Consider the following 25878-nt stretch of genomic DNA (forward strand, 5'->3'; position numbering starts at 1 on the left):
ACCCCGGCCGGTTGCGTCCTCTCACTCACTTCACCGGCCATTCACATGTGCTGCTGCCTCCTTCTCCTCCCAGGTCCTGTACATACCGCACAGGGTTCCTGGGAATGCATTTAAAACGCGCACCCTCCTCTTAAGGGGCCAGCATGCCATTTCCAGGAAATGCCTCTCAGTCTTTGGCAGAGAAGCACTGTGTATTTAAGGCACCTTCCCGTTAGGGGAGGTGCCTGCACAACACTTTTAGTTAGTCAGTGTCCTGTCTGTTTAGCTAGTTGTCAGTTCCTGACCTCCTGTCCTGTTATCCCTGTGTCCGTTACCTACCTGTCCCTGCCGTGCCCACCATACCTGATTGTACCCACCTGTCTGTCTGCCCTGGACACCCTACCTGTACCTGCATGCATCTGTGTCCATAACCGAGTCTGTCTCCCATCCTGGAGGTCAGCTACCACAGTCTGGTCACTGCCCTGTGAGTGGTACTTGGCGCCCGCCTTGCGGTGGGTGTTTAGTGAAGCCCCTCCCACTAAAGGGTAAGCTTGGGGTCCCCCTGTGGTCGAGTGGGTCCACTAATCCCACTCACTAAACCTACACCGGCCGTGAGCCGTACACCCCGTTGCGTCTTCATCTTCTATAGCAGCTGCTCCGGTCAGTCTCCTGAGATTTGTGAACTGCCGGCAGCTTCTCTGTTTCATGGAGTGCATTGGTGGTTACAACTCAATGTAAGTCTATGAGAGCCTCATTGTGGCTCTCATAGACTTGCATTGGGAGCTTGTGACGTAACTTTTGAGTTCCGACCAGTCAGAAGTTACAGGCACAAGACAGGGCCGCAGGACCGGAGTGGTGCCAAAAAACGATGAAGCCGCCGGAGGGTGAGTATAATACTGGGGGCAGGGGATTTAAATTTAAAGCACCACTCCAGTGCTGAACACAAACAAACGTGGGCGTGGTGCTATATCTCACCATATTCATTGTCTTCCTTATCATTATGACAACTTATTACCACCTACCCCAGCGGTGCACGACCTTAGCCCCGGATGCCATTCTGTTTGGCCCCCTGCCGCCTCTGACTCCTCTGTGTTCAGTAACTCTCATAAACTATGGGGCGAGCTGCGCTCACTGCGTGATCAATCATGACTCCTTGTATGTAAAGAGCGCAATAGGGAAGCAGAGGACACATTTTATGTATAATAATGACAGTGTGAGAAATGGAGCCCCCTCCTATTAGATTAAGGCATATATAGTACTGTCTTTATATAGTACCTCTGATCAGAATATCACTATCAATGTATGTGACCATTGGGACTGATTTGATGACAAAATTTGGCACTCGGACCGAAAAAGCTTAACCTATACCAATCATTATTATTATTATCAATACATCACAATCATCATCAGCCGCATGAATATTATTATCAGCAATTTATAGTCATCATCTATCAACTCATCATCACCTAACGCTCTATGAATTCATCAGCCTCATGATCATAATTAGTCATCATCATTTTTATTTTCATCAAATCATCATCTTCATGAATCAATATCAATTTATCAAATTCTTCATCAATCAATCATTCAATTTATCACAATCATCATCATCAATCTTCATCAATTTATCACAATCGTCATTATGAAACCGGGGCTCCTAAGCTGACCCTCAGGCTAGGGGGCCCCTGTGCTATCCCTAGTTTCAGGGATACCCTTAAAGGTGAGGATGCCTGAGTCTCCTTCCTGGCCCTGCTCTTGAGCAGCCATGGTCTGATTTCCCCTCCCCCAGAGGGAACCGGGACAGCAGTGAGATTAAATCCACAGAAATAGTCAAGGAAAACCAAAACTCTGTGACACAGCATGTACAAACAGAGGTATAAGACAATAAAAGATAAGGAGGAAAACAAGAGCAGGGAGGAAACAACAAGACGACGGATAAACTCCACAACCACTCTAGGCAAAAATCAACACTTTGCAGATAGTCTGGGACACCAAAACACACAGACCAACACTGTATACCTATAGCCTATACCTATAGTATAACCTATAGCTGGCATGGGTAGTAGATTTCATCCAGCTTAAATATGAGAGGAACAGATGTGGTTGGCCTTCTCACAACATGTGATGAAATAATCCTAACAAGCAGGATAGCACAGGATAACTCTTAGTAGCCTGACTAAGACTGAGCACACAGCAGGTCGATGCCCGAGTCTCCTGTGTTTATCAGAGACACCAGAGAAACCATTCAGTGGCGTGTCAGCAACCAGAAAAGTGAACAGAGCCTGACACCGCCATGACAGTTGGCAAAATTTGTGCAAAACTCTGTGTGACACACTCAGTATCAATTTATCATAATCATTATCATCATCATCACTCACTATCAATTTAGCACATCCATCATGATCAGACAATTGAATATTACGATGATTATCAACAATTTATTCATCATTACACTCAACTATTCATTATCACCTCTATGAATTCATCATCATATCTCATGGCATGGGTAGAAGATTTCATCCAACTTAAATATGAGAGGAGCAGATGTGATTGGCTTCTTCACAGCATGTGATCAAATGAGCCTAAAGGGGGCTTTACACACAATGATATCGCTAACGAGATATCGCTGGGGTCATGGAATTTGTGACGCACATCCGGCCTCGTTAGCGACGTCGTTGCGTGTAACAGCTATGAACGACCGTTAATCATCAAAAATACTCACCTAATCGTTGATCGCTGACACGTCGTTCATTTTCAAAAAATCATTGCTGGTGCTGGATGCAGGTTGTTCATCGCTCCTGAGGCAGCACACATCGCTACGTGTGACACCCCGGGAACGACGAACAACAGCTTACCTGCGTCCTCCGGCAACGACGTGGTTGTGTCGATAATGCGACTGTTCTCCGCCTCTCTGCTTCTATTGGTCGGCCGCTGTGTCACGTCGCTGTGACGGCGCACAAACCTCCCCCTTAACGAAGAGGTTGTTCGCCGCCCACAGCGACGTCGCAAGGAAGGTAAGTACGTGTGACGGGTGTTAGCGATATTGTGCACCATGGGCAGCGATTTGCCCGTGACGCACAAATGACGGGGGCGGGTGCTTTCACGAGCGACATCGCTAGCGATGTCGCTGCGTGTAAAGCCCCCTTAACAAGCAGACTAGCAGAGATTAAGGGGTACTTTGCACACTACGACATCGCAAGCCGATGCTTGCGATGCCGAGCACGATAGTCCCCGCCCCCGTCGCAGCTGCGATATCTTGTGATAGCTGCCATAGCGAACATTATCGCTACGCCAGCTTCACATGCATTTACCTGCCCTGTGACGTCGCTCAGGCCGGCAACCCGCCTCCTTCCTAAGGGGGCGGGTCATGTGGCGTCACAGCGACGTCACATGGCAGGCGGCCAATAGAAGCAGAGGGGCGGAGATTAGTGGGACGTAAACATCCCGCCCACCTCCTTCCTTCCGCATAGCCGGCGTGAGCCGTAGGTAGGAGATGTTCCTCGCTCCTGCGGCTTCATACACAGCGATGTGTGCTGCCGCAGGAACGAAGAACAACATCGTAACATCGGTCCTTACGTAATTATGGAAATGACCGACGCTACACCGATCATACGATTTTGACGCTTTTGCGCTTGTTAATCGTATCAAAAACGATTTACACACTCCGATATCGACAGCGACGCCAGATGTGTGTCACTTTCGATTTGACCCCACCGACATCGCACCTGCGATGTCGTAGTGTGCAAAGTACCCCTTACTCTTGCTAGCCTATCTATGGCTGAGCAGAAAGCAGGTCGACGCCCGAGTCTGCCTGTGTTGATCAAAGACACCAGAGAAACCATTGGGTGGTGTGCCAGCAACCGGAAATGTGGACAGAGCCTGACGCCGCCATGACAGTTGGCGACGTTTGTGCAAAACTCCATGGGACACACTCAGTATCAATTTATCACAATCATCATCATCATCATCATCAAACAATTGAGTATTACAATTATTTATTCACCATTATGCTCACCTCTTCATTATCACCTATATCAATTCATCATATTTCATTATTATTATCCTAATCAGTCATCACAATTTTTCATTGTCATCATCTTCATCATCAGTCATTAGTCCATCATCAATATCATCATCATTTATCACTATTATCATACGATTGAATATCAATATCAAGAAATCATCATTATTACTGTCATCCCATCAACATCAGCTCTTCATCCGTCTTCACTATATTATCCTCCTCCTCATCATCGTTATTACGATCATCACCCATCCATCACCATCATCTACACAAATCAACTCATTACCGAGTGTCAGTTTATCACAATCCTTATCAACAATGTTCTAATGATCATCTATAACACCATCAGCTCATCCTCCTCATTGTTCATCATTGCCCGTAGTCCATCATCATCATCATCACCATTCATTAATCCCAATTATCATAAAATTCAATGTCAACATCATTATCAATAATTCATGATCTCCATTACTGTCAACTCATCACCTGTTCATCATAATCCTTGTTTTACGAACTCATCAGATTCGTCTTCCTCTTCATGATCATCATAGTCTTTATCATCTACGCTACTGGTTCTCCTAATTTCTGCCACAGACCCCCGCACATTTTGACATAACTGTAGTATGAACACAACAGTGGTTATTAATGACTTAGTGGATGAAATATCACTGGTGAGGCCATATTGCCATCTAGGTGATGGACTTTGTGTGTTTCCTGCCATCGTCGTTAAATTGACTAATCCCACGACGTGACCCGGAGGTGCGTTCCTTACGAGACGTGTGCACCTCCGCTTCCTGCAGCCATCGTGCAGGTTACAACACTTCTACCATTTGCTTCTTGGCCTAAGGGTCACTCATTATCGAGTTCACTCAACTAGGAAGTCTGAAAATAAGCAAGATCGCCGAAGTACAACCCTCCCACCGCTGCACTAACATCTCCCCGTTACCTTTCCTACAAGACACATAAATGGCCTTCGTTTTCTAATTATTTCCTCTTTTCCTATGAGGAGATTCTGGCAATTTAATTGAAGACATAGGTCAATAGAAGCAGCGATCCACAGGAGACCAGCCCATAATGAATCAGTAATTAAAGCGGCCAGACTTAAGTGGAAGAAAACACTATATTACTAGTCATAGGCCCTGCAGTACATGGTCTGCGGCACCATTCTTCTTCGCGTAGAAGCCCAGGGAGAAGGTACATATCTAAATTCTTAAGGACGACAAATTAAGAAATTGAGCTTACTTGGAAATAAAAGTAGCAAGACAACATAATTCTGCCAAAAATGTGCTGCAGAGGAATGGCATTTAGCTGAAGACTCTATAGCTGGTTGAGCATTATCGGAGATTGAGGTCAACAGCAGCTGACGTGCCGAAGGTTTGGTTCCTTGCTTGAGGCAGTCAATCATACGACAAGAAGCTTTAACCCAATATACTGTAGATTGCATTAGTTTTAGGGCCTTTCTTGTAGAACATCAACTCTAATGACATTATTTTAATGTTCTCCTCCACCGATCTGATATTTAGGACCTAACCAAAAAATAGGTCATCAACGGAGTTAAGCAAAAAGATTTGTAGGACCCTGATCCTGTAGCTACTGTACGTCAGTTCACAGTGGCCACCAGATTAGAGCATTGTGACCTCCTACGGTACTACTTATGGCATCCTTGGCACTTTATGCATGCATTATAATGACATTATTTTAATGTTCTCCACCGATCTGATGTTTAGGACCTAACCAATAAAAAAAGGTCATCAACGGAGTTAAGAATAAACATTTATAAGACCCGATTCTGCAGCTACGTCAGTACAGAATAGCCACTGGACCAGAGCGTTTTGAACCTCCTACTACTTATGGCACCCTGGGCACTTCATGCATGTGTTGTAATGACATTATTTTAATGTTCTCCACCGATCTGATGTTTAGGACCTAACCAAAAAATAGGTTCATCAACGAAGTTAAGCAAAAAGATTTGTAGGACCCTGATCCTGCAGCTACGTCAGTACACAGTGGCCACCAGATCAGAGCATTGTGAACTTCCTACGGTACTACTTATGGCATCCTTGGCACTTCATGCATGCATTGTAATGACATTATTTTAATGTTCTCCACCAATCTGATATTTAGGATCTAACCAAAAAAATAGGTCATCAACGGAGTTAAGCAAAAAGATTTGCAGAACCCTTATCCGGCAGCTACATCAGTACACAGTGGTCAACGGACCAGAGCACTGCGAACCTCTTACTACCTATGGCATCCTTGGCACTTCATGTGTGCATCGTAATGACATTGCTGGTTGCACTTTTCAGAAGAGGCTCTGGAGATGCTGTAGATAGTAGGAGATTTGCAGTACTCTGGTCCAGTGGCCACATCAGTAGTGGCTCTTGGACCAGAGTTCTGCAAATGTTTTTTGCTCAACTGTATTGATATCTAGTTTTTGTTTAGGTCATTATTTCAGATTGGTGGTAGTCCGACACCCCCACAGATCAGCTCTTATCAGATATGGAATGCTCAACTGCATGTAGACTGTGGAGTGGCCATTGGACCAGTGTCTTAAATCTTTTTTTCTTAATAGTATTGACACCTATTTCTTTGGTTACATCATTATTTCAGGTTGGTGGGAGTCCGACACCCCCACAGATAAGCTCTTACCAGGTATTGAATGCTGACCTACAGTACATGTAGACTGTGGAGTGCTTGTTGGACCAGGGTCCTGCAAATCTTTTTTGCTCAACTGTATTGATACCTATTTCTTTGGTTAGGTCATTATTTGAGATTGGTGGGAGTCAGACACACCCACTCCCACTGATCAGCTCTTTCCAGGTATTGAATGCTCAACTGCATGTAGATTGTGGAGTGGCCGTTGAACCAGGGTCTTAAATCATTTTTGCTCAACAGTATTTATACCTATATCTTTGGTTAGGTCATTATTTCAGGTTGGTGGGAGTCCGACGCCCCCACAGATCAGCTCTTACCAGGTAATGCATGCTGAACTATATGTAGACTGTGGAGTGGCCGTTGGACCAGGGTCCTGCAAATCCCTTTTGCTCAACTGTATTGATACCTATGTCTTTGGTTAGGTCATTATTTCAGAATCATGGGAGTCCGACACCCCCATGGATCAGCTCTTGCCAGGTTTTGCATGCTGAACTACATGTAGACTGCGGAGCAGCCGTTGTACGGGAGCTGATCTGCAATCCCTGAGAGCAAGCATTGCACAGTGTATGGGAGCTGCTGGGTTCCGGCTTCATATACTGTGTACTTCCGGTAGCCACATCTCCATGTATCAGATGATTGGTGAGGATGCCGAGTGTCAGACTCCCACCAACATGATATTGTTAACCTATTTAGCCCCTTTAAACATATTTTCTTGGATCTATATGGCTTGTTTCTTTGGATTTAGGTTCCTTAATTATATGAAGACTTGATTTTCAGAATGAGTTGTATTTTTTAGAAGAGTCATTTCAGGATACACATAACATACTAGCTAACTTATTAAAGGAAACAGTATTAACCTGCAGATATGGGGTTAATCTTCAGGTTAGTGTTCTAAAACTGCCTAACTGAGACCCCAGCTTCTGGGAGGAAATGAACTTTATTTTTCCCGTCAAGTTTCCGGCTTTCAGTCATTGAGGTGCGGCTGGAACAGTTTGTCACCGGTCAGTATATAGCGAGGGGCAGCTGTAACCATGCCTCATAACTAACAGCCACCTTCTATTGATGTACTGCTGAGCTGGCTGTCAGTCATTGCCAGGGCGCGATTACAGTTGGCGATCACTATGTACTGAGCGGTGACTGAAACTGTTCCAGCCGCACCTCTATGACTGAAAGCCAGAAGCTTCAGGGAAGAATAAAGTTAATTTACTCCCAGTAACCGGGCTCTCAGTGCGATGGCTGTGTAGTTTTTTTTTACAAGACTGAAACTGTTCCAGCCGCACCTCTATGACTGAAAGCCAGAAGCTTCAGGGAAGAATAAAGTTAATTTCCTCCCAGTAACCGGGCTCTCAGTGCGATGGCCGTGTAGTTTTTTTTACAAGACTGAAACTGTTTCAGCCGCATCTCTATGACTGAAATCCGGAAGCTTCAGGGAAGAATAGAGTTAATTTTCTCCCAGTAACCGGGCTCTCAGTGCGACGGCCGAGTAGTTTTTTCAAATAACTGTTTCATTTTAACTTTCTACTGGAAGAAATATGGAGAAAACAGCAATTCTTCTATTTTTTTTGTTTCAGTTGTTTTAAATATTGCAGCAATTTATATAGTTTTACATATTTAGGTTGTGATATTTTGTACAATAAATACATTCTTGTAAGGAAAAAAAATTAGTTGTTTTTGTGTTGCCGAATTCTAAAGCGGGCTTTACACGCTACGATATATCAAACGATATGTCGTTGGGGTCACGCCGTAAGTGACGCACTTCCGGCGCTTTTTGACATATCGTAGCGTGTGACAGCTACGTGCGACGGTGAACGAGCAAAAATACTCACCTTATCGTTGCTTGTTGACACGTCGCTCATTTTCTATAAATCGAACGTCCGGTTGTTCGTCGTACCCGAGGCAGCATACATCGCTCTGTATGACACCCTGGGAACGATGAACACAGCTTACCTGCGTCCTCCGGCAATGCGGAAGGAAGGAGGTGGGTCGGATGTTTACGTCCCGCTCATCTCCGCCCCTCCGCTTCTATTGGCCGGCCGCTGTGTGACGTCGCTGTGACGCCGAACGTCCCTCCCCCTTCAGGAAGTGGATGTTCGCCGCCCACAGCGAGGTCGTTTGGAAGGTAAGTACGTGTGACGGGGGTTACAGCATTGTGCAACACGGGCAACAAATTGCCTGTGCCGCACAAACGATCGGGGCGGACGCGATCGCAAATGCGATTGCACGATTAATTGCAGCGTGTAAAGCAGCCTTTAGCGCCCGAAGTTGATCAATTTTCGATTAGTAGAGCTCTGTGAGGGTTTATTTATTGTGAGACAAACTAATTTATTGGTACCTTTTTGTAGTTCATGCAAGTTTTTGATCAATTTTTATTTACCTTCTTTGGGAGACAAAATGAACAAAAAAAAAATCAATCCCAAATTTAGTTTTTTTTCCCCTTCAATCACAATTCACAGTTAGATATAATTAACATTGTTAGCTACATTTTACGGATCGATACGGTCACAAAAATACCACATTTTTATAGTTATTTTATTCTATGTCCTGCTACTTGAGCAAAAATAATTTAAAAAAAACATAATTTTTGGTCATTATATTTTAGTACTTATAACTTTTTTTTTATTTCTCATTAGACTTTATTATTATGCTTATTTTTTCAAGAAAAACTATAATTTTTACTGATACCATTTTTGGGTAAAAACAACTTTTTGATATTCTGTTGGTCAATAAGATTTTGGTGGTAGCCAATTCATATTGTTTTTTATGTTTTATTACTTTTGCACAAGAAAATAACTTTTTGAAAAATAACATTTTTTTTTGTTCTCGTATTGTGAAAACCTTAACTTTCTTTCTCAGTATAAAGCTGGATGAGGACTTGCCTTTATGTCTAATTAGCTTTGGTTTTTATCGGTACCATTCTGGGACACATCTGACATGTTGACCTCTTTTTTTTATTTCATTTTTGGAAAGCAAGGTGAACAGAAGCAACCATTCTGGAATTTTTAAATTGTTTTCATTTTCTTGATACAACATCCACCGTGCACTATAAATGATGAGATGGTTTTATTGTATGGGCTGTTATGAATGTAGCGATACCAAGCATGTGTTGCTTCTGCGGGTGCTTAATTTAATTTTTCATAATATAAATTTTATATATATATATATATATATATATATATAAAAAATACATTCACACACATATATATATATATATATATATATATATATATATATATATATATATATATATATATATATATATAAAATATGTATATATATATATATATATATATATATATAATATAATATATATATATATATATATATATATATATAAAAGCAGCTAAGAGTGCGGGTGCTTAATGTAATATTTTATAATATAAATCGTATATATATATATATATATATATATGTATATACATATATATATATATATATATATAAATATATATATATATATATATATATATATAAATACATACATATATGTATATATAAAAAATATGTATATATAAAATATATATATATATATATATATATATATATATATATATATATATAAAATATATATTATATATATATACATATATATATATATATATATATATTATATATATATATAAAAAAATAAGCAGCTGAGAGGCCATGGTCATTCTGGAGGAGCTGCAGAGATCACAGCTAAGATAGGAGAATCTGTCCACAGGGCAACTATTAGGGGTACTTTGCACGTTGCGACATCGCTACTGCGATATTGTCGGGGTCAAATCGAAAGTGACGCACATCCGGCGCCGGTAACGACGTCGCAACGTGTAAAGCCTAGATGCGCTGATAAACGATCGCAAAAGCATCGAAAATCAGTGATTTGTGTAGCGTCGGTTATTTTCATAATGTCACACCAATAGGAGATACGATGTTGTTCCTCGTTCCTGCGGCAGCGCACATCGCTGTGTGTGAAGCCGCAGGAGCGAGGAACATCTCCTTACCTGCCTCCACCGGCTATGCGGAATGAAGGAGGTGGGCGGGATGTTTACGTCCCGCTAATCTCCGCCCCTCCACTTCTATTGGACGCCTGCCGTGTGACGTCGCTGTGATACCGCACGACCCGCCCCCTTAGGAAGGAGGCGGGTCGCAGCCAGAGCGACGTCGCAGGGCAGGTGAGTCCATGTGAAGCTGCTGTAGCGATAATGTTTGCTACGGCAGCTATCACAAGATATCGCATGTGCGACTTAGGCGGGGACTATCGCGCTGGACATCGCTAGCCGATGCTAGCGATGTCGCAGCGTGCAAAGTGCCCCTTAGTCGTATACTCTATGAATCTAGTCTTTATGGAATCATAGCAAGAAGAAAGACATTTTTGAAAGCAAGCTATAAGAAGTCCTGTTTGCAGAAAGCCATGTAGATGACACAGTAAGCATGTGCTCTGGTCAGATGAGACCAAAGTAGAATAGTCATGGCCAAAAGTGTTGGCACCCTTGAAATTGTTCCAGAAAATGAAGAGTTTCTCCCAGAAAATTATTGTAATTACACATATTTTATTATACTCATCTTTATTTCCTTTCTGTGTATTGGAACAACACAACCTAGAGAAAATAGGCAAATTGTACATAATTTCACATCAAACTCCAAAAATGGGCCAGAGAAAATTGTTGGCACCTTTCCAAAATTGTGGGTCAAGAACTTTGTTTTAAGCCTGTGGTGCTCGTTCAAACTCACCTTTTGGCAAGTAACAGGAATGGGCAATATGAAAATTACACCTGAAATCAGATAAAAAGGGGAGAAGTTGACTCAATCTTTGCATTGTGTGTCTGTGTGTGCCACAGTTAGCATAGAGCATAGAAAAAGGAGAAGAAAACTGTCTGAGTAATTCAGAACCAACATTTTTGAAAATTATTAACAATCTTAAGGTTACAAGTCCATCTCCAGAGATCTTGATTTTCCTTTGTCCACGGTGTGCAACATAATCAAAAAGTTTACCACCCATGGCACTGTAGCTAATCTCAGTGGATGTGTACAGTGGAGAAAATGTACCTTTATTTGCTTGGTTTTTCTTGTGTTGTTCCAGTAGAAACAAAGGAAATAAGCATGTGTATAACAAAACATGTAATTGCAATAATTTTCTGGGAGAAATACTTCTTTTTCTTTAAAAATTTCAAGGGTGCCAACACTTTTGGCCGTGATTATATTTAGTATAGTGCATCATCGAACTTGAAAGAATTTGACTGAAAGGGTAAGGTTTATTCCAGGTTCATAGACCATTGTTTAGCATTCTTTATTGCTATACCAACCATTGGCACCCCGCGATTGCGCTGCAGGTAGGCTAATGGTCTGTCAATGTGAGAGACCTGCCTTTGTCATACTTCTCAAATGCCTCTGTCATGATTGAGAGCGATATTTAAAGTGTTGGTCGGGTGCCAGAACACATAACAGGAGCTCAGCTGCGTATAACAGCCAGTATTAACAATATTTGCAGAAAGGTAAGGGTGAACAGATCAGTACCCGAAATGCAAATGTGAAACTCCTTCTGCCAATCTTCTAAGGCTTCAATTGTTTATGCAAAGACATTTTGGTTTGTTCCCAGGTGCTTTGAGGAAGAACAAATCCATACATAATTCAAGTAAGGAATCTCATTTGCAAACAGTGCTCAGTGCCAAATGTCTAGTGATTGCTTCCTCCAGATGAGTGCCAAAAGTCAGCAACAGACGAAGCTTCAGAGTCACAGGAGAACATATGTCAAAATTAAATAAGGTTGTTCTTCTGCGACCAATTCTCCTTAAGAACATATTCCTCTTAAGGAGAATACAAACTCTTTGTAATAGAAATAGTAGTATTTTTTTCCAAACCTGACCCAAGCACCGGACAGACCTGAGAGGAGGACAAGGTCCACCATGACCTCTCAGCTCTATTGAAAACGACATCGGGACAGAATGAGGATAGTTATAGGAGGCTTAATAACATCAATCGTATGGTTGTCCTTGTGCTCTAGGGGACCCAACGGCGGTTCTTCCACATAATAAGGCATCCGTACAATAAATTACACTTTGTATATTGGGGACCCTGTTATAGATTTGGCATTGGGCCCAGGATTTGGAAATGAAAAAGGTCCTGATTAATAGTGATGGGCGAGCGCTAAAATACTTGGGTTCTCGGTCCTCGAATCGAGGTGGTCAGACTCTCTGAAAAGGCCTCAACTCGAGTAATGATTATAATGGAAGTCAATGACTGGTCAGTTCAGCGCTCCACCCACACACAGCAAACCATAAAGAGAGCATTTCTGGGGGAAGGAGGGTGGGGGTTTTCTTTTGGACATGGTACATCCAAAAATGTTGTTTTAACCCCCAATGAGAGCCATTCAAAAACTGCAAATGGCTATCCCTGGGGTGCCTGCTCACATCATGCAGTGAAGTTCAAGGTTTCAACGACGAAAGATTCAAGCATCCGCGATACTCAACCAAGCAACTCGATGTTCAAACATTTATCGAACAGTGGCAAGCATGTTCGCCCATCTTTAAAGATTAGTAGAGATTGTCAAGCACTAAAATGCCGAGCCAAGCAGGTCAGATGCTCTAAAAAGGCTCAACTCGAGTAATGAGTGTAATGGAAGTCAATGATTGGGACTACATCCAAAAACATTTTAACCCCAAGTGAGAGCCATTCAGAGACTGCGACTGGCTCTCCCTGGGGTGCCATCTCACTGAGCCATTCAGAGACTGCGACTGGCTCTCCCTGGGGTGCCGTCTCACTGAGCCATTCAGAGACTGCGACTGGCTCTCCCTGGGGTGCCGTCTCACTGAGCCATTCAGAGACTGCGACTGGCTCTCCATGGGGTGCTGTCTCACTAAGCCATTCAGAGACTGCGACTGGCTCTCCCTGGGGTGCCGTCTCACTGAGCCATTCAGAGACTGCGACTGGCTCTCCCTGGGGTGCCGTCTCACTGAGCCATTCAGAGACTGCGACTGGCTCTCCCTGGGGTGCTGTCTCACTAAGCCATTCAGAGACTGCGACTGGCTCTCCCTTGGGTGCTGTCTCACTGAGCCATTCAGAGACTGCGACTGGCTCTCCCTGGGGTGCCGTCTCACTGAGCCATTCAGAGACTGCGACTGGCTCTCCCTGGGGTGCCGTCTCACTTCATACAGTGAAGCAGGCCTTTGTTTTGTGTTCATTGTTTCATGGACTAAACATCCAAGCACCCGTGATACACGAGTACCCAAACATCCCAATGCTCGATCGAGTATCAAGCAGCGGCAAGCATGCTAGTCCACCATTAAACATAATCAATGATGGGTGGGCGTGCTCGCCACTGCTCCATAGTCAATCGAGCATCGAGTACTCGCGGTGCTTGGCTGAGTATTGCAGGTGCTCTGATGTTTCGTCCATGAAACAACGAACACAAAGCACAGGCTTTTTTCACTGTATGATGTGAGCAGGAACCGCATTGAGAGCCATTTGCAGTCAAAGGTCCATTTCACACTTCCTTGAAAAAGTTTGTGTTTTGCATGACTGTGTTGAAGCTGCGTATGGCCCATCAGTGTGCCGTGATTTCTCCGTGTGCTATTTTTTATATCACATGGAGTGCAGGAACTTTTTACTCACCTGTCCTCGACACTGTTGTCCCCGTTGCTGATGTCTCCGATGCTGCTATTTCCGGGTCCACAGTGCAATAAATATTCATGAGCATAATGAGCGGGCCTGGAAGCAAGTGACAGCGGCGCCAAAGACAGCAGGGCTGGAGACAGATGAGTATAGAAAATAATTTTACTTCAAAGACAACTGTTTTCTCCGGCACATGTCACGCAAATCACATCAGTGTGTGGTCCGTGTGACATCAGTGCTGTTGTAGAAACACGGACATGTCTCCATGTGGAACACATGGACACGCGTGCGCTCCATACGAACACACGGTCCTTGAAAATACTGCTGTGTGCGTAGACCCATTGATTTTAATGGGTCTGCGTATGTCCGTGTCTTCTATACGTGTGAAAATGGACGTCATACGTACCGGAATCACTGACGTGTGAAGGAGGCCTAAAAAGCGTTTAAAAGGTCATTGTGAAAAGGAGGAGACCAAGGTCAGCTGCGACATCACCCATTGTGATTTGGTGAATCCAGTGTTATCAGCTGTATGTAATAGTCTTACCTGTCATTGTTATCCTGTCTGTGATGATAATGAACCTGCTGAAAAGTCTTCTGTAAAGAACAGGAAGTATGAGTAAGATATTCCCAGTGACCTGTGTGAAAATTGCAAGACTTCATAATTTTTAATACAAATTTTGATATGAAAAAAAGAATTCTAAAATAAAAAAATATATTTAACATAAAAATCTAATTTAAAGAGTAAATAATTTGCTGATGACACATTCCATTTAAAGGGAACAGATAACTAGCATTTTCAGGAAGAACACAATCTATTATTCTGGCTTATACATGTATTGTTAGACCCACCAGACCTGGGAGAGACAATGATTGCTGGAACAACGCTTTTCAAGGAAGGCATTCTGCATATGAAACCAGATAATTATGTTTTAAGCCACGCAATCATCTGTAATGATAGTTTTTGTGAGAATAAACACCACTTTTCAAGAAAATCTGCTGGGGAAGTCAGCAGGTTAGACTTATTGGAAGACATGTTTTAGCTGGAAATCAAAGTGTGCTTTTCATGTGTAACGCGGCCTGGGTAATTCGGCATGAGAAGTGTCTGGAAACATGACATTACAGGAGGCTTGTAATGAGCTGCTTAGTAAATGACTGAAGCTCCATCCAATCCGTGGTCTCTCGCTGGTGCAATATAATGCTAGAATGTGTAGAACACGAGACGAGGCATAAAATGGGCAATGAGATAGTAAATGGCTTGGACAAGGGTGGACAATGACCAGTTGGGGGATCCATTAAAAAAAGATCAAAATTGGTCATGTTGTAATATCCCAAATCTCCCAAATCTGGAGTCCACAGTCTTGTATGATCCCTATTCCTGGTAGTAAAACCGACCTCAGGTTGAAAGATTGGACAGTACCGTCTATACGTAGATGTTGGACACATCATTGTCGTAAAATGTTGTAATTAGAAAATTAATTTGATTCAAACATATTTTTAAGATGTTGTTGCTATTATTATTTATATATTTTTATATTTAAAGGGAATCTGTCAGCAGGTTTTTCCTACATCACCCGAGAACAGCATGATGTAGGCAAAGAGATCCTGAGTCTAATGATGTATCACTTATATTACTGGGTGCAGCCGTTCTTACACAATCATATTTTTTAGATTTAGCCATGTAGCAGAGCTGACAAAGCTGTCCCGCCCACACCAGGCTCTTTATTGAGATTGTACATTGACAGTGAGGTGTCAATCAGAGGAAGGGGCGTGCTGGGCTGCCATGCACGTGTTTTTGTAATTCAAGTATGATATAGGCATAGAGATTTTGAATCCAACAATGTATCACTTAGATTACTAGCTGCAGCTGTTCTTACACAGTCAGAATTTTTAGATTTAGCCATGTAGCAGAGCTGACAAAGCTGTCCTGCCCACACCAGGCTCTTTATTGAAATTGTACGTTGACAGTGGGGTGTCAAGTCACAGGAAGGGGCGTGCCGGACTGCTATGCACATGTTTTTGTAGTACGAGTAGGATATAGGCATAGAGATTTTGAATCCAACAATGTATCACTTAGAGTATTGGCTGCAGCCTTTCTTACACAATCAGAATTTTTAGATTTAGCCATGTAGCAGGGCTGACAAAGCTGTCCCGCCCACACCAGACTCTCTATAGAGATTGTAAATTGACAGTGAGGTGTAAGTCAGAGGAAGGGGCATGCCAGACTGCCATACATGTGACTTTGTAGTCCGAGTATGATATAGGCAAAGAGAATCTGAATCCAACAATGTATCACTTAGATTACTGGGTGCCACTGTTCTGACACAATCAGAATTTTTAGATTTAGCCATGTAGCAGAGTTGAGAGAGCTGCTCCCGCCCACACAAGGCTCTTTATTGAGATTGTACATTGACAGTGAGGTGTCAATCAGAGGAAGGGGCATGCTGTACTGCCATGCATGTGACATTGTAGTCCGAGCAATGAGAAGTCCTGCTGCTTAAATAAACATAGAATATAAACAACAGATTGGACTGTGACAAGAAAGGCAGCCTGAATTTTATGTGTTAATCCTTGCAGCATGCTGTATTAAGCTTACAAAGCAAAAACCTACTGACAGATTCCCTTTAAAATATCCTGAAATTTATACCTTGAATAATGGAAAGATATACTAATGATTTTCTGAATGCAACAATGTATCACTTAGATTACTGGCTGCAACTGTTCTGACACAATCTGATTTTTTAACTTTAGACATGTAGCTGAGCCTAGGGAGCTATCTTGCTCACACCAGGATCTGTAAACAGTCAGTCACAGTCGGAACGTTATGGCGTGCTGTGCACATGCCAGCTAGACCTAGCAAGGATAATCACCAAGTGATCAAGCCTTTAGTTTAAGTAAAGAACAGCATGGAGCAGGATAAGAGAGGCATAGTTGTTTTTTGTTTGTTAGCCCCCTACAGAATGTTGGCTTCATCTGAATTTTATTTGTTAACCCTTTCAGCATGCTGTATTCAGCTTACATAGCAAAAACCTACTGACAGATTCCCTTTAAAGTATCCTGAAATTTATACTTTGAATAATAAAAAGATATACTAATGATTTTCATTTTTTTCTTTTATTTAGCAATGAAGTCTGGAGGTACCCAACTCAAGCTCATTATGACATTCCAAAATTATGGACAAGCACTTTTCAAACCAATGAAGTACGTAATAAGTTTTTTGTTGTACTGCTTTACATCTGTAATTATGTTCCTCATATCCACTAGTGGGGTATATCCTTCAAAAAGCATGTACGTATTACAGAAACTTAAGGGCTTTGTGATAGCCATACCACCCCAGGCCTGCTGTGGACTTCACCTTTTAACTTCTAAACAATTTTGTATACTCATTCATGGGCCTCTGGGTTGAGTCCATAGTGGCTGCTCGCCAGTGAGTAGGTTGCCAGGAACAAAACAGTCAAAAAGCATGTAAGAATCACAAAAGCTTAAGGGCTTTGTGATAGCCAGCCGAGGCCTACCGTGGACTTCACCTTTTAACTTCTAAACAGTTTTTTATACTCATTTATGGGCCTCAGGGTTGAGGCCATAGAGTGGCTCTTGGCCGGTGAGCAGGTTGCCAGGAAGAAAACAGTCAAAAAGCATGTATTCATTACAGAAGCTTAAGGGCTTTGTGATAACCATACCATCCCAGGCCTACCGTGGACTTCAACTTTCAACTTGTAAATAGATTTCTACACTCATTTATGGACTCCTGGGTTGAGTTCATGGAGTGGCTACTGACTAGTGAGCAGGATGCCAAGAACAAAACAGTCAAAAAACATGTATGCATTACAGAAGATTAAGGACCTTGTGATAGCCATAACATCCTGGGCCTACTGTGGACTTCACCTTTTAACTTCTAAAAGTTTTCTACATTCATTCATGGGCCCCTGGGTTGAGTCTATAGAGTGGCTGCTGGCTGGTTGAGCTGGTTGCCAGTAACAAAATAGTCACACATTTTGAAAACACGAGCTGAGGTCAGTAACGGGATGTCACAAGCAAGACCAAGAAGCAGAGATGTGAGGGGTGAACCAGGGTCAAATTAAACCTATAACTGGCAATCAAAGTTGGAACTTAGGGGTTTAAATTATGAAATGTCTTTCTTAAAGCAGGTAGTTAATAGGCACAATCTGAAAAATTAATCCACAAGTTCCCTGCCTGGGTGGCACAACAAGTTTTAGAATGCTTAACCGAAGTAGGAAAATGAGTACATGCAGATTTTACACAACGTATGTTTTCTGAGATGTGAATCATTCCTTCCTTACAAATTTAAAGAAACCTATCTGTTGGATTTTATTTCTTTTTGTATTGCTTGTATACAGAAGCAAAGGAATATTGACTGAAATTAAATATTTTATACAGCTGAATAATGTCAACATTAAAAGGTAAAGGGGTTGTCCCATACTTTTACATTGATGGCCTATCCTTAGGATAGGCCATCAATGTCTGATTGGCCGGGGTCCGACTCCCCACCCACACCAATAGGCTGTTCTCACTGGCAGCGGTGGCAGCTGGAAATGCTCGGCTCCGGAGATGCTTCGTCTTCTGATAGTGTCCACGGCCAGGTACCTCACATCTGCCTTCTATTGATCTGAGTGGGAGGCGGATGTGCAGTACCCGGCCGCGACCACTATCAGAAGACGGAGCAGCGCCGGTCTATTAATCTGAATGGGAGGCGGATGTGCAGTACCCAGCCGCGACCACTATCAGAAGACGGAGCAGTGCCGGAGCTGAGCATTTCCAGCTGCCAAGACCAAGAACAGCTGATCGGCGGGGTGTCGGACCCAGGCCGATTAGACATTGATGACCTGTCCTAAGGATAGGCCATCAATGTAAAAGTAGTGGACAACCTCTTTAAAGGTATTGCCTCATCCAGGCCCAGCTAATGCAAGTAATGCAACTCCTTACGTAAAGGGGTGCCCATGACCTGTCCATCAACCTACTCCAATTGAAAAAACACAGTACATGGCAGAGCTGTTTTCCAGTTGGAGGACATGAATGGACTGGCCTGGTCACATGCTTGTCCATCAGTTGCCATTTTGAGAACAGTAGAGTAGTGCCATCTTTGACGAGGACAACCTGTAATACTTACATATGAGTAATTGTCACCAAATTAAGTCCTCAACACATTTTTTATAAAAAAGAATAATGCCAATACCCACTTTTAGACAACTCACAGATGTAAGTCAAAGCTCCTGGGCTCGAAACTGTAGAAGAGAATCATTCCATACCCTGAATTGTAATAGTACCATTGGGTACTGGAGAGTATGTGCCTTTAGATATATATTTAGACTCTGACTTCCTGGATTGCTGGTTCACGGGAAGTTCAGAAGACATCTCTTAAGCTTTGCTTCCACATTCTAGTGCCCTGGGCTTTTTTGTTTAGCATATCTCTAAGGTCCTTGGCATGGAAAGTTGTGAACGTGTTTATGAATGCAGCTCTTCACATCTTCCTGTGAGATCCTCAGCTGCGGGCCATGGTAATACCGCGTTCCACCCGTTCCATATATATTCGGAAAGGTCTAATAATACCGGTTAATTCACTGTTATCACTATCTGCATCTCACTTTCCTTTGAAAGGTAAAAAAAAAAAATCATGATTAACTAGAGGATTATATACTAGTGGTAATCTAATAATCTGGTTGCTAACGAGACAATGCCTATCAACAGTGGGTTGCTAAGCAGCAAATTACTGGCAACCAGTCTTCGTTCAAGGTTTAGTTGGCAATTAATTAAAAACAAAGAGACTTGTCATAGATGAAATCAGTTCCGTTATGTTATAAACATGGCTTTTAAAGAGTTATTCCCATCTTTATGATTAAGCTACTGCTTGCTAAAACAAACCCACAAATGTTCGGGTTCAGCAGGTCCGTCCGGACTTAAAAAAAAAAGTTCAGATCAGGACCTGACTTGACCCAAACTTGACCCCGGAGCCGGACCCCATATAAGTCTAAAGGACCCAAACCTAAGCGTTATAAAATGGTGTTAGTAAGAGGTAGGGGGCTGCAAAAAGACCAAAATGGGGATTAAAGAAGGGCAATTATACTTAGCAAGTGTCCGCACAGCTGTCACACTGCTTCTGGGTCCACTCATTAGATCTTATGGATATCACTGCTTCCCCCGCCCACCGTCTCTGAGAGCATCTGTGAGTGGATGCTGTCAGACTGCCAGTGTGCCCGGCGTCTGTGATTGGTTCCACTCAGTTTGCCAGTGTGCCAGCATCTGTGATTGGTTGCAGTCAGACTGCCAGTGTGCCGGCATCTGTTATTGGTTGCACTCACTTTACCAGTTTTCCAGCATCTGTGATTGGTTGCAGTCTGTCTGCCAGTGTGTCAGCATCTGTGATTGGTTGGCCTCACACTAGCTGTCTGGATCCTGAAGTGAAGTGTAAAAATATATAAATAATTAAAGAAAATGACTCTCAGTCCCCCAGTCCCCAGCATAGATAAAGCCGATAGCTGGAGGCTGCAGCCCCCAGCTGTGTGCATTTTCTTGGCTGTGTATCAAACTAAGAGGGACCCCATGCAGCTTTTTATGAAAATTATTTAAATAAATAGTCTTAAAAACAGCATGTGGTCCTCTCCAATTTTGATGCCCAGCTAAGATAAAGCCGATAGCTGTGGGCTGGTATTCACTGGCTGGGGAGACTCATGGTTATTGGGCCCTCCCCAGCCTAAAAATAGCAGCCTACAGCCGCCCAGAATTATCCATATACTATAACTAATGGTGCAAGATGCACAGGAAATGCATCATTTTTCTATAACTGTACATGTTGACATTGTTGAAATAAACCTTTGGATTTTACATGATCTCTGAATGTCTGTGCTGCAACAAACCCATATATCTTTCCCGAGTTGGCTGGACTGCACCAGCGAGAGTTTGCACCTTCGGAGGGTGTACATTAGACCTACAATTTCAATAGCTTCTGTGAGCTCCTTATTTCTCTTGGAGCTCCTAATTCTGTCCAGCTTTAGCATAGTGTTTACAATCTAGCCAGCATGGGTGGTCGGTCTCCTAAGCAACGAGCTGTAAGCAAAAGAAAAGAAAAGTGATAATTGTGACGGGGTATGCGACAGAGCAGTATGTGACACCAGGCCAAGGAAAAATCCAAAGGGCTTTATTGGAACCACAAAGATAAAGCACCAAACATGAATATAAATCCTTAAAGTCTGCAAGGAGTCCACAACAAAATAACAGATCCAGGGGCACCGCCCGGTATTCCGATGCCAGGGAAAATATGGCATTGGTCCTTGTCACAAACCACCGGGGGGGTCACTCAGAAATCCCCCGCGCTGGCTACCAGTACGTCACAATCGGGGGGTAACAAGTGGGGGTCACCCCTCCTTTATACCTCCCGACCGACAGACAGAGCACGTGACGCGCTCTCTAGCGCCCCTCTTATAGTCAGGCCAATTATGGAATTGCCCGACAATAAGCAAGGAGGCCGCTATACTACCTATGCCGATTATTGAAGGGTCCCCGGTGAGAGTAAGGTATATATTCCCCCGACCTCCGCGGGCGGAATATATAATATCTTCCCGAATCTCACTGGCCTCCCCACAATAATCCTTGGCACAACTCGCTGCCACCAACCGCTTCACGGTAACTATTAGCCGAACACACAGACGTGGGATTCAAGATCGAGATAACAGAACAGCCCAAGATTAATTATATAATTTAATCGCCTAAAGCACACTAGAAACTACAATATATATACACTAGGGAATCTACAGAATATACAGTTATGTCAGAGTACAGTTACAATCAAAGCATGGGTTACAAACAGGCATACACGGTTCAATCAGTTACCTTGTGCGTCTGGCCACAGGGGGGCGCTGTAGACCAGGTTTCCAGGAACCCTCTCACAGGTCTTTCCCAACCAGGCCCCCGAGCAGAAGAACGCTGGAAAATGGCCGAAGTAGGGTTATCAACCTGGGCAGATCCAGGTCCCCTCCTACCTTAGTGACCTCACAGGGAAGCACTGCCACTCCCCCTGCATGGATCAGAATTATCCAGCAAAGGGGATTTTGGCTATAACTTTGCCTGGGAGCGTCGTAGGCGGACGCCAATGCTCTCATTGTGACAGTTATGAATTTAGCTACAGAACGAGGGGACTCATGACCTGTCTGCCAGTTCCCCATTGGCTGATATCACGCCTGGGGCATTTCCCAATGTCCTGCTCCCATAAAAAGGGGGTGCCGGCATCGTCCACATGCGGAGACACCATTTTTATGGTTGCCATATTTATCGGAAATATGGCTTGCGAGATATGAACCATTTTTTACTGGAGTCGTTCTGTCTGGCTATTTCCATAGCCTTGCTAATGAGCTAGCAGCTCCTACTACAGGGTGACGGCAGGGAGTCATCCTGTGTCCATTGTCCTAAAGCCACCTAATTTCCATATCACAGGACATGGCCATGGATTTGTTGCTAAACCAGTTGTGTGAAGGGAAGGGGGTAGTGACACCAGGAGAGGGCTTCCTGACATGACTTGAATGTCATGATTTATCGTCATATCTCCGGATTTACCTCACACCTCCCCCCTTTTGAGGGCGCTAGGGGGCAGCACACTCCGGTGTTTCCCCGTGCGCCCGTCCGCGACCTCTCCTTGTCGGGACAGCCCGTCTGCGTTACCGTGGTCACGGCCCCTTTTGTGGCGAATGGTGAAGTTGTATTGCTGGAGCGCAAGGCTCCATCGCAACAATCGCCCATTCGTCCCAGAGACGGTGTGCAACCAGCTGAGGGGATTGTGGTCCGTCTCCACGATGAAGTGGCGCCCGTATAGATAGGGTTGCAGACGCTGCAGGGCCCACACTATGGCCAGGCACTCCTTCTCCATCGTGGAATAGGCAACTTCCCTTGGTAACAGCTTCCTGCTCAGGTACAAGACTGGGTGCTCTTGGCTCGCAGAGTCCACCTGGCTGAGCACCGCACCGAGGCCGAAGTCACTGGCGTCGGTCTGTACTACAAACGGCCGCGTGAAGTCGGCTGCCTGTAGCACGGGCGGGCTGGACAGGGCGTCCTTTAGGGCCCGGAAGGCTGTCTCGCAGTCCATTGTCCAATCGACTGCAGAGGGCAGCTTCTTCTTGGTGAGGTCCGTCAAGGGCTTTGCCAGGCTACTATAGCATGGAACAAACCTCCTATAGTACCCAGCGGTCCCCAAGAAGGACATCACCTGCTTCTTGGTCCTGGGGGTGGGCCAGGATGCGATGGCTTCCACTTTCTCAGGCTCGGGCTTCAGTGTTCTCCCACCTACCCGGTGACCGAGGTACTGGACCTCGCTCATGGCCAGCTGACGCTTTCCCGGCTTGATGGTCAAACCTGCCCGGTGGATCCGCCTGAGCACCTGTGCTAGATGCTCTAGGTGGTCCTCCCAGGTGGGACTGAAGACGGCAATGTCATCTAGGTACGCGGCCGCGTACCCTTCAAGTCCCTTGAGCAGGGTGTTGACCATCCGCTGGAAAGTGGCAGGGGCATTCCTCATCCCGAATGGCATCACCGTGGACTCGTACAGTCCAAATGGGGTAATAAAGGCAGAGCGTTCCCTGGCCTTGCGAGTCAGGGGGATCTGCCAATATCCCCGGCTCAGATCCATGATGGTCAGGTACTGAGCCCCGGCCAACTGATCGAGCAGGTCATTGATGCGTGGCATTGGGTACGCATCGGCGACCGTGACCGCATTGAGCCCCCTGTAGTCCACGCAGAACCGAGTGGTTCGGTCCTTCTTAGGGACGAGGACTACAGGCGAGGCCCAAGCGCTGTTGGATGCCTGGATCACCCCCAGCTTCAGCATCTCGTCAATCTCCTGGCGCATGTGTTGCTGCACCTCCAGGGAGACCCGATATGCTGAACGCCGGATCGGGGGATGATCCCCAGTGTCCACGTGATGGACAGCCAAGTCAGTCCTTCCGGGCTGGTTGGTAAACAACCCCCGGAAGGGGTGTAGGGTGGCCCACAGCTGGGACCGTTGGTCCTCCAAGAGCTGGTGGCCAACCTCCACATCCTCAATGGATCCGCCTGCCCTAACCTGGGCTAGCATATCCAAGAGGGTTTCCGCTTCTCCCTCCTCGGGCAGGTTGCACACAGGGAGTGCACACGCCTCCCGCTCATGATGTGCCTTCATCATGTTCACATGGAAGGGCTTCCGCCTTCCACGGGCAGGGTCCAGGGTGACCAGGTACGTCACAGGGTTGAGCTGCTGGTACACGAGGTATGGGCCTTCCCAGGCTGCCTGAAGCTTGTCCTGTGGTACGGGGACCAGTACCCACACCTCTTGACCCACTTGGTAGGTCCTCTCACAAGCGTTCTGGTCGTACCAACGCTTCTGATCGGCCTGGGCTTGAGCCATATTGTCGTGTACCAGTTGCGTCAAGGCCTGCATTTTGTCCCGGAAGCGCATGACATACTCGATAACCGACACTCCAGGGGTGGCCAAATCCCCTTCCCAAGCCTCTTTCACCAGAGCCAGGGGGCCCCGCACACGTCGCCCGTACAGGAGCTCAAACGGTGAGAATCCTGTTGAGGCCTGTGGAACCTCCCGGTAAGCAAATAACAGGTGTGGGAGATACCGCTCCCAGTCACGCCCATGGGAGTCGACCAACATCTTAAGCATCTGCTTCAAGGTGCCATTGAACCGCTCGCACAGGCCATTAGTCTGTGGATGGTACGGGCTGGCCACCAGATGTCGCACCTGGACTTGCTTACAGAGGGTCTCCATCAGCTGGGACATGAATTGGGTCCCCCGGTCAGTGAGCATTTCCTGGGGAAAACCCACTCGGGAGAAAATCTCCAGCAATGCGGTGGCCACCTTGTCAGCCCGAATGGACGACAAGGCCACTGCTTCTGGGTACCGGGTGGCATAGTCCACTACCGTCAGTATGAAGCGTTTCCCGGAGCTGCTGGGGATGGCCAGCGGGCCGACCAGATCCACAGCCACCCTCCTGAAAGGCTCATCGATGATTGGCAGAGATACCAGTGGGGCTTTGGGGCGTGGCCCCGCCTTCCCCACTCTCTGACAGGTTTCACACGAACGGCAGTAGGCAGCCACATCGGCCCCCATTTTTGGCCAGTAGAAATGCTGGTTTAACCTGGCCTTGGTCTTAGCGATCCCTAGGTGTCCGGCCATCGGAATCTCATGTGCGATCCGCAACAACTCCGTCCGGAACGGATAGGGTACCACCAACTGTCGGTCCCTGGGCCACGCCTCCGGTGAACCCTGCTGGACCGTGGCCCGGTACAGCCGTCCTTGGTCCCAGACCACTCGCTCCGGGTCCGAGTCCGAGGGAGGCTGTGCCGCCTGCTCCTTTAGAGCTTTCAGGCTGTCGTCAGCTTCTAACGCTGCCTGAAACTCCTGACTAGATGTGGCCAGAATCGACGAGACTGTCACATCTTCAGTCAGTACCCCGGGACCTGTGTCCTGGCCTCCACCTGACTCGGCTGCCACTTGGTCAGAAGGGGAAGAGCTATCGGACCTCCGGGAGGCCCCTTGGCTTCCAGCACTCCCACTGCGGGTGACAGCGGCCACAGCCGCTGCGACCGTGGGTCGTGCCTGCTCCTCCTCCGTTCCTGACCAAGTCGCCGGTTCAGGCAGACCTACCTGG

General features: G+C 45.1%; 1 protein-coding gene across 1 annotated transcript in view; it reads left to right on the forward strand.

The window, feature by feature from the left end:
- The window catches only part of FAM20C (FAM20C golgi associated secretory pathway kinase), a 271348-nt gene that overhangs the window by 49329 nt on the left and 196141 nt on the right, over nt 1–25878 (forward strand). The window contains exon 3 of the mRNA XM_075318057.1: nt 17365–17443. Within this exon, the coding sequence (XP_075174172.1) occupies nt 17365–17443 (79 nt within the window). The remainder of the gene's footprint in view (nt 1–17364; nt 17444–25878) is intronic.

This window comes from Anomaloglossus baeobatrachus, chromosome 7, assembly GCF_048569485.1.
Source record: "Anomaloglossus baeobatrachus isolate aAnoBae1 chromosome 7, aAnoBae1.hap1, whole genome shotgun sequence".
Classification (NCBI taxonomy): Eukaryota; Metazoa; Chordata; class Amphibia; order Anura; family Aromobatidae; genus Anomaloglossus; species Anomaloglossus baeobatrachus.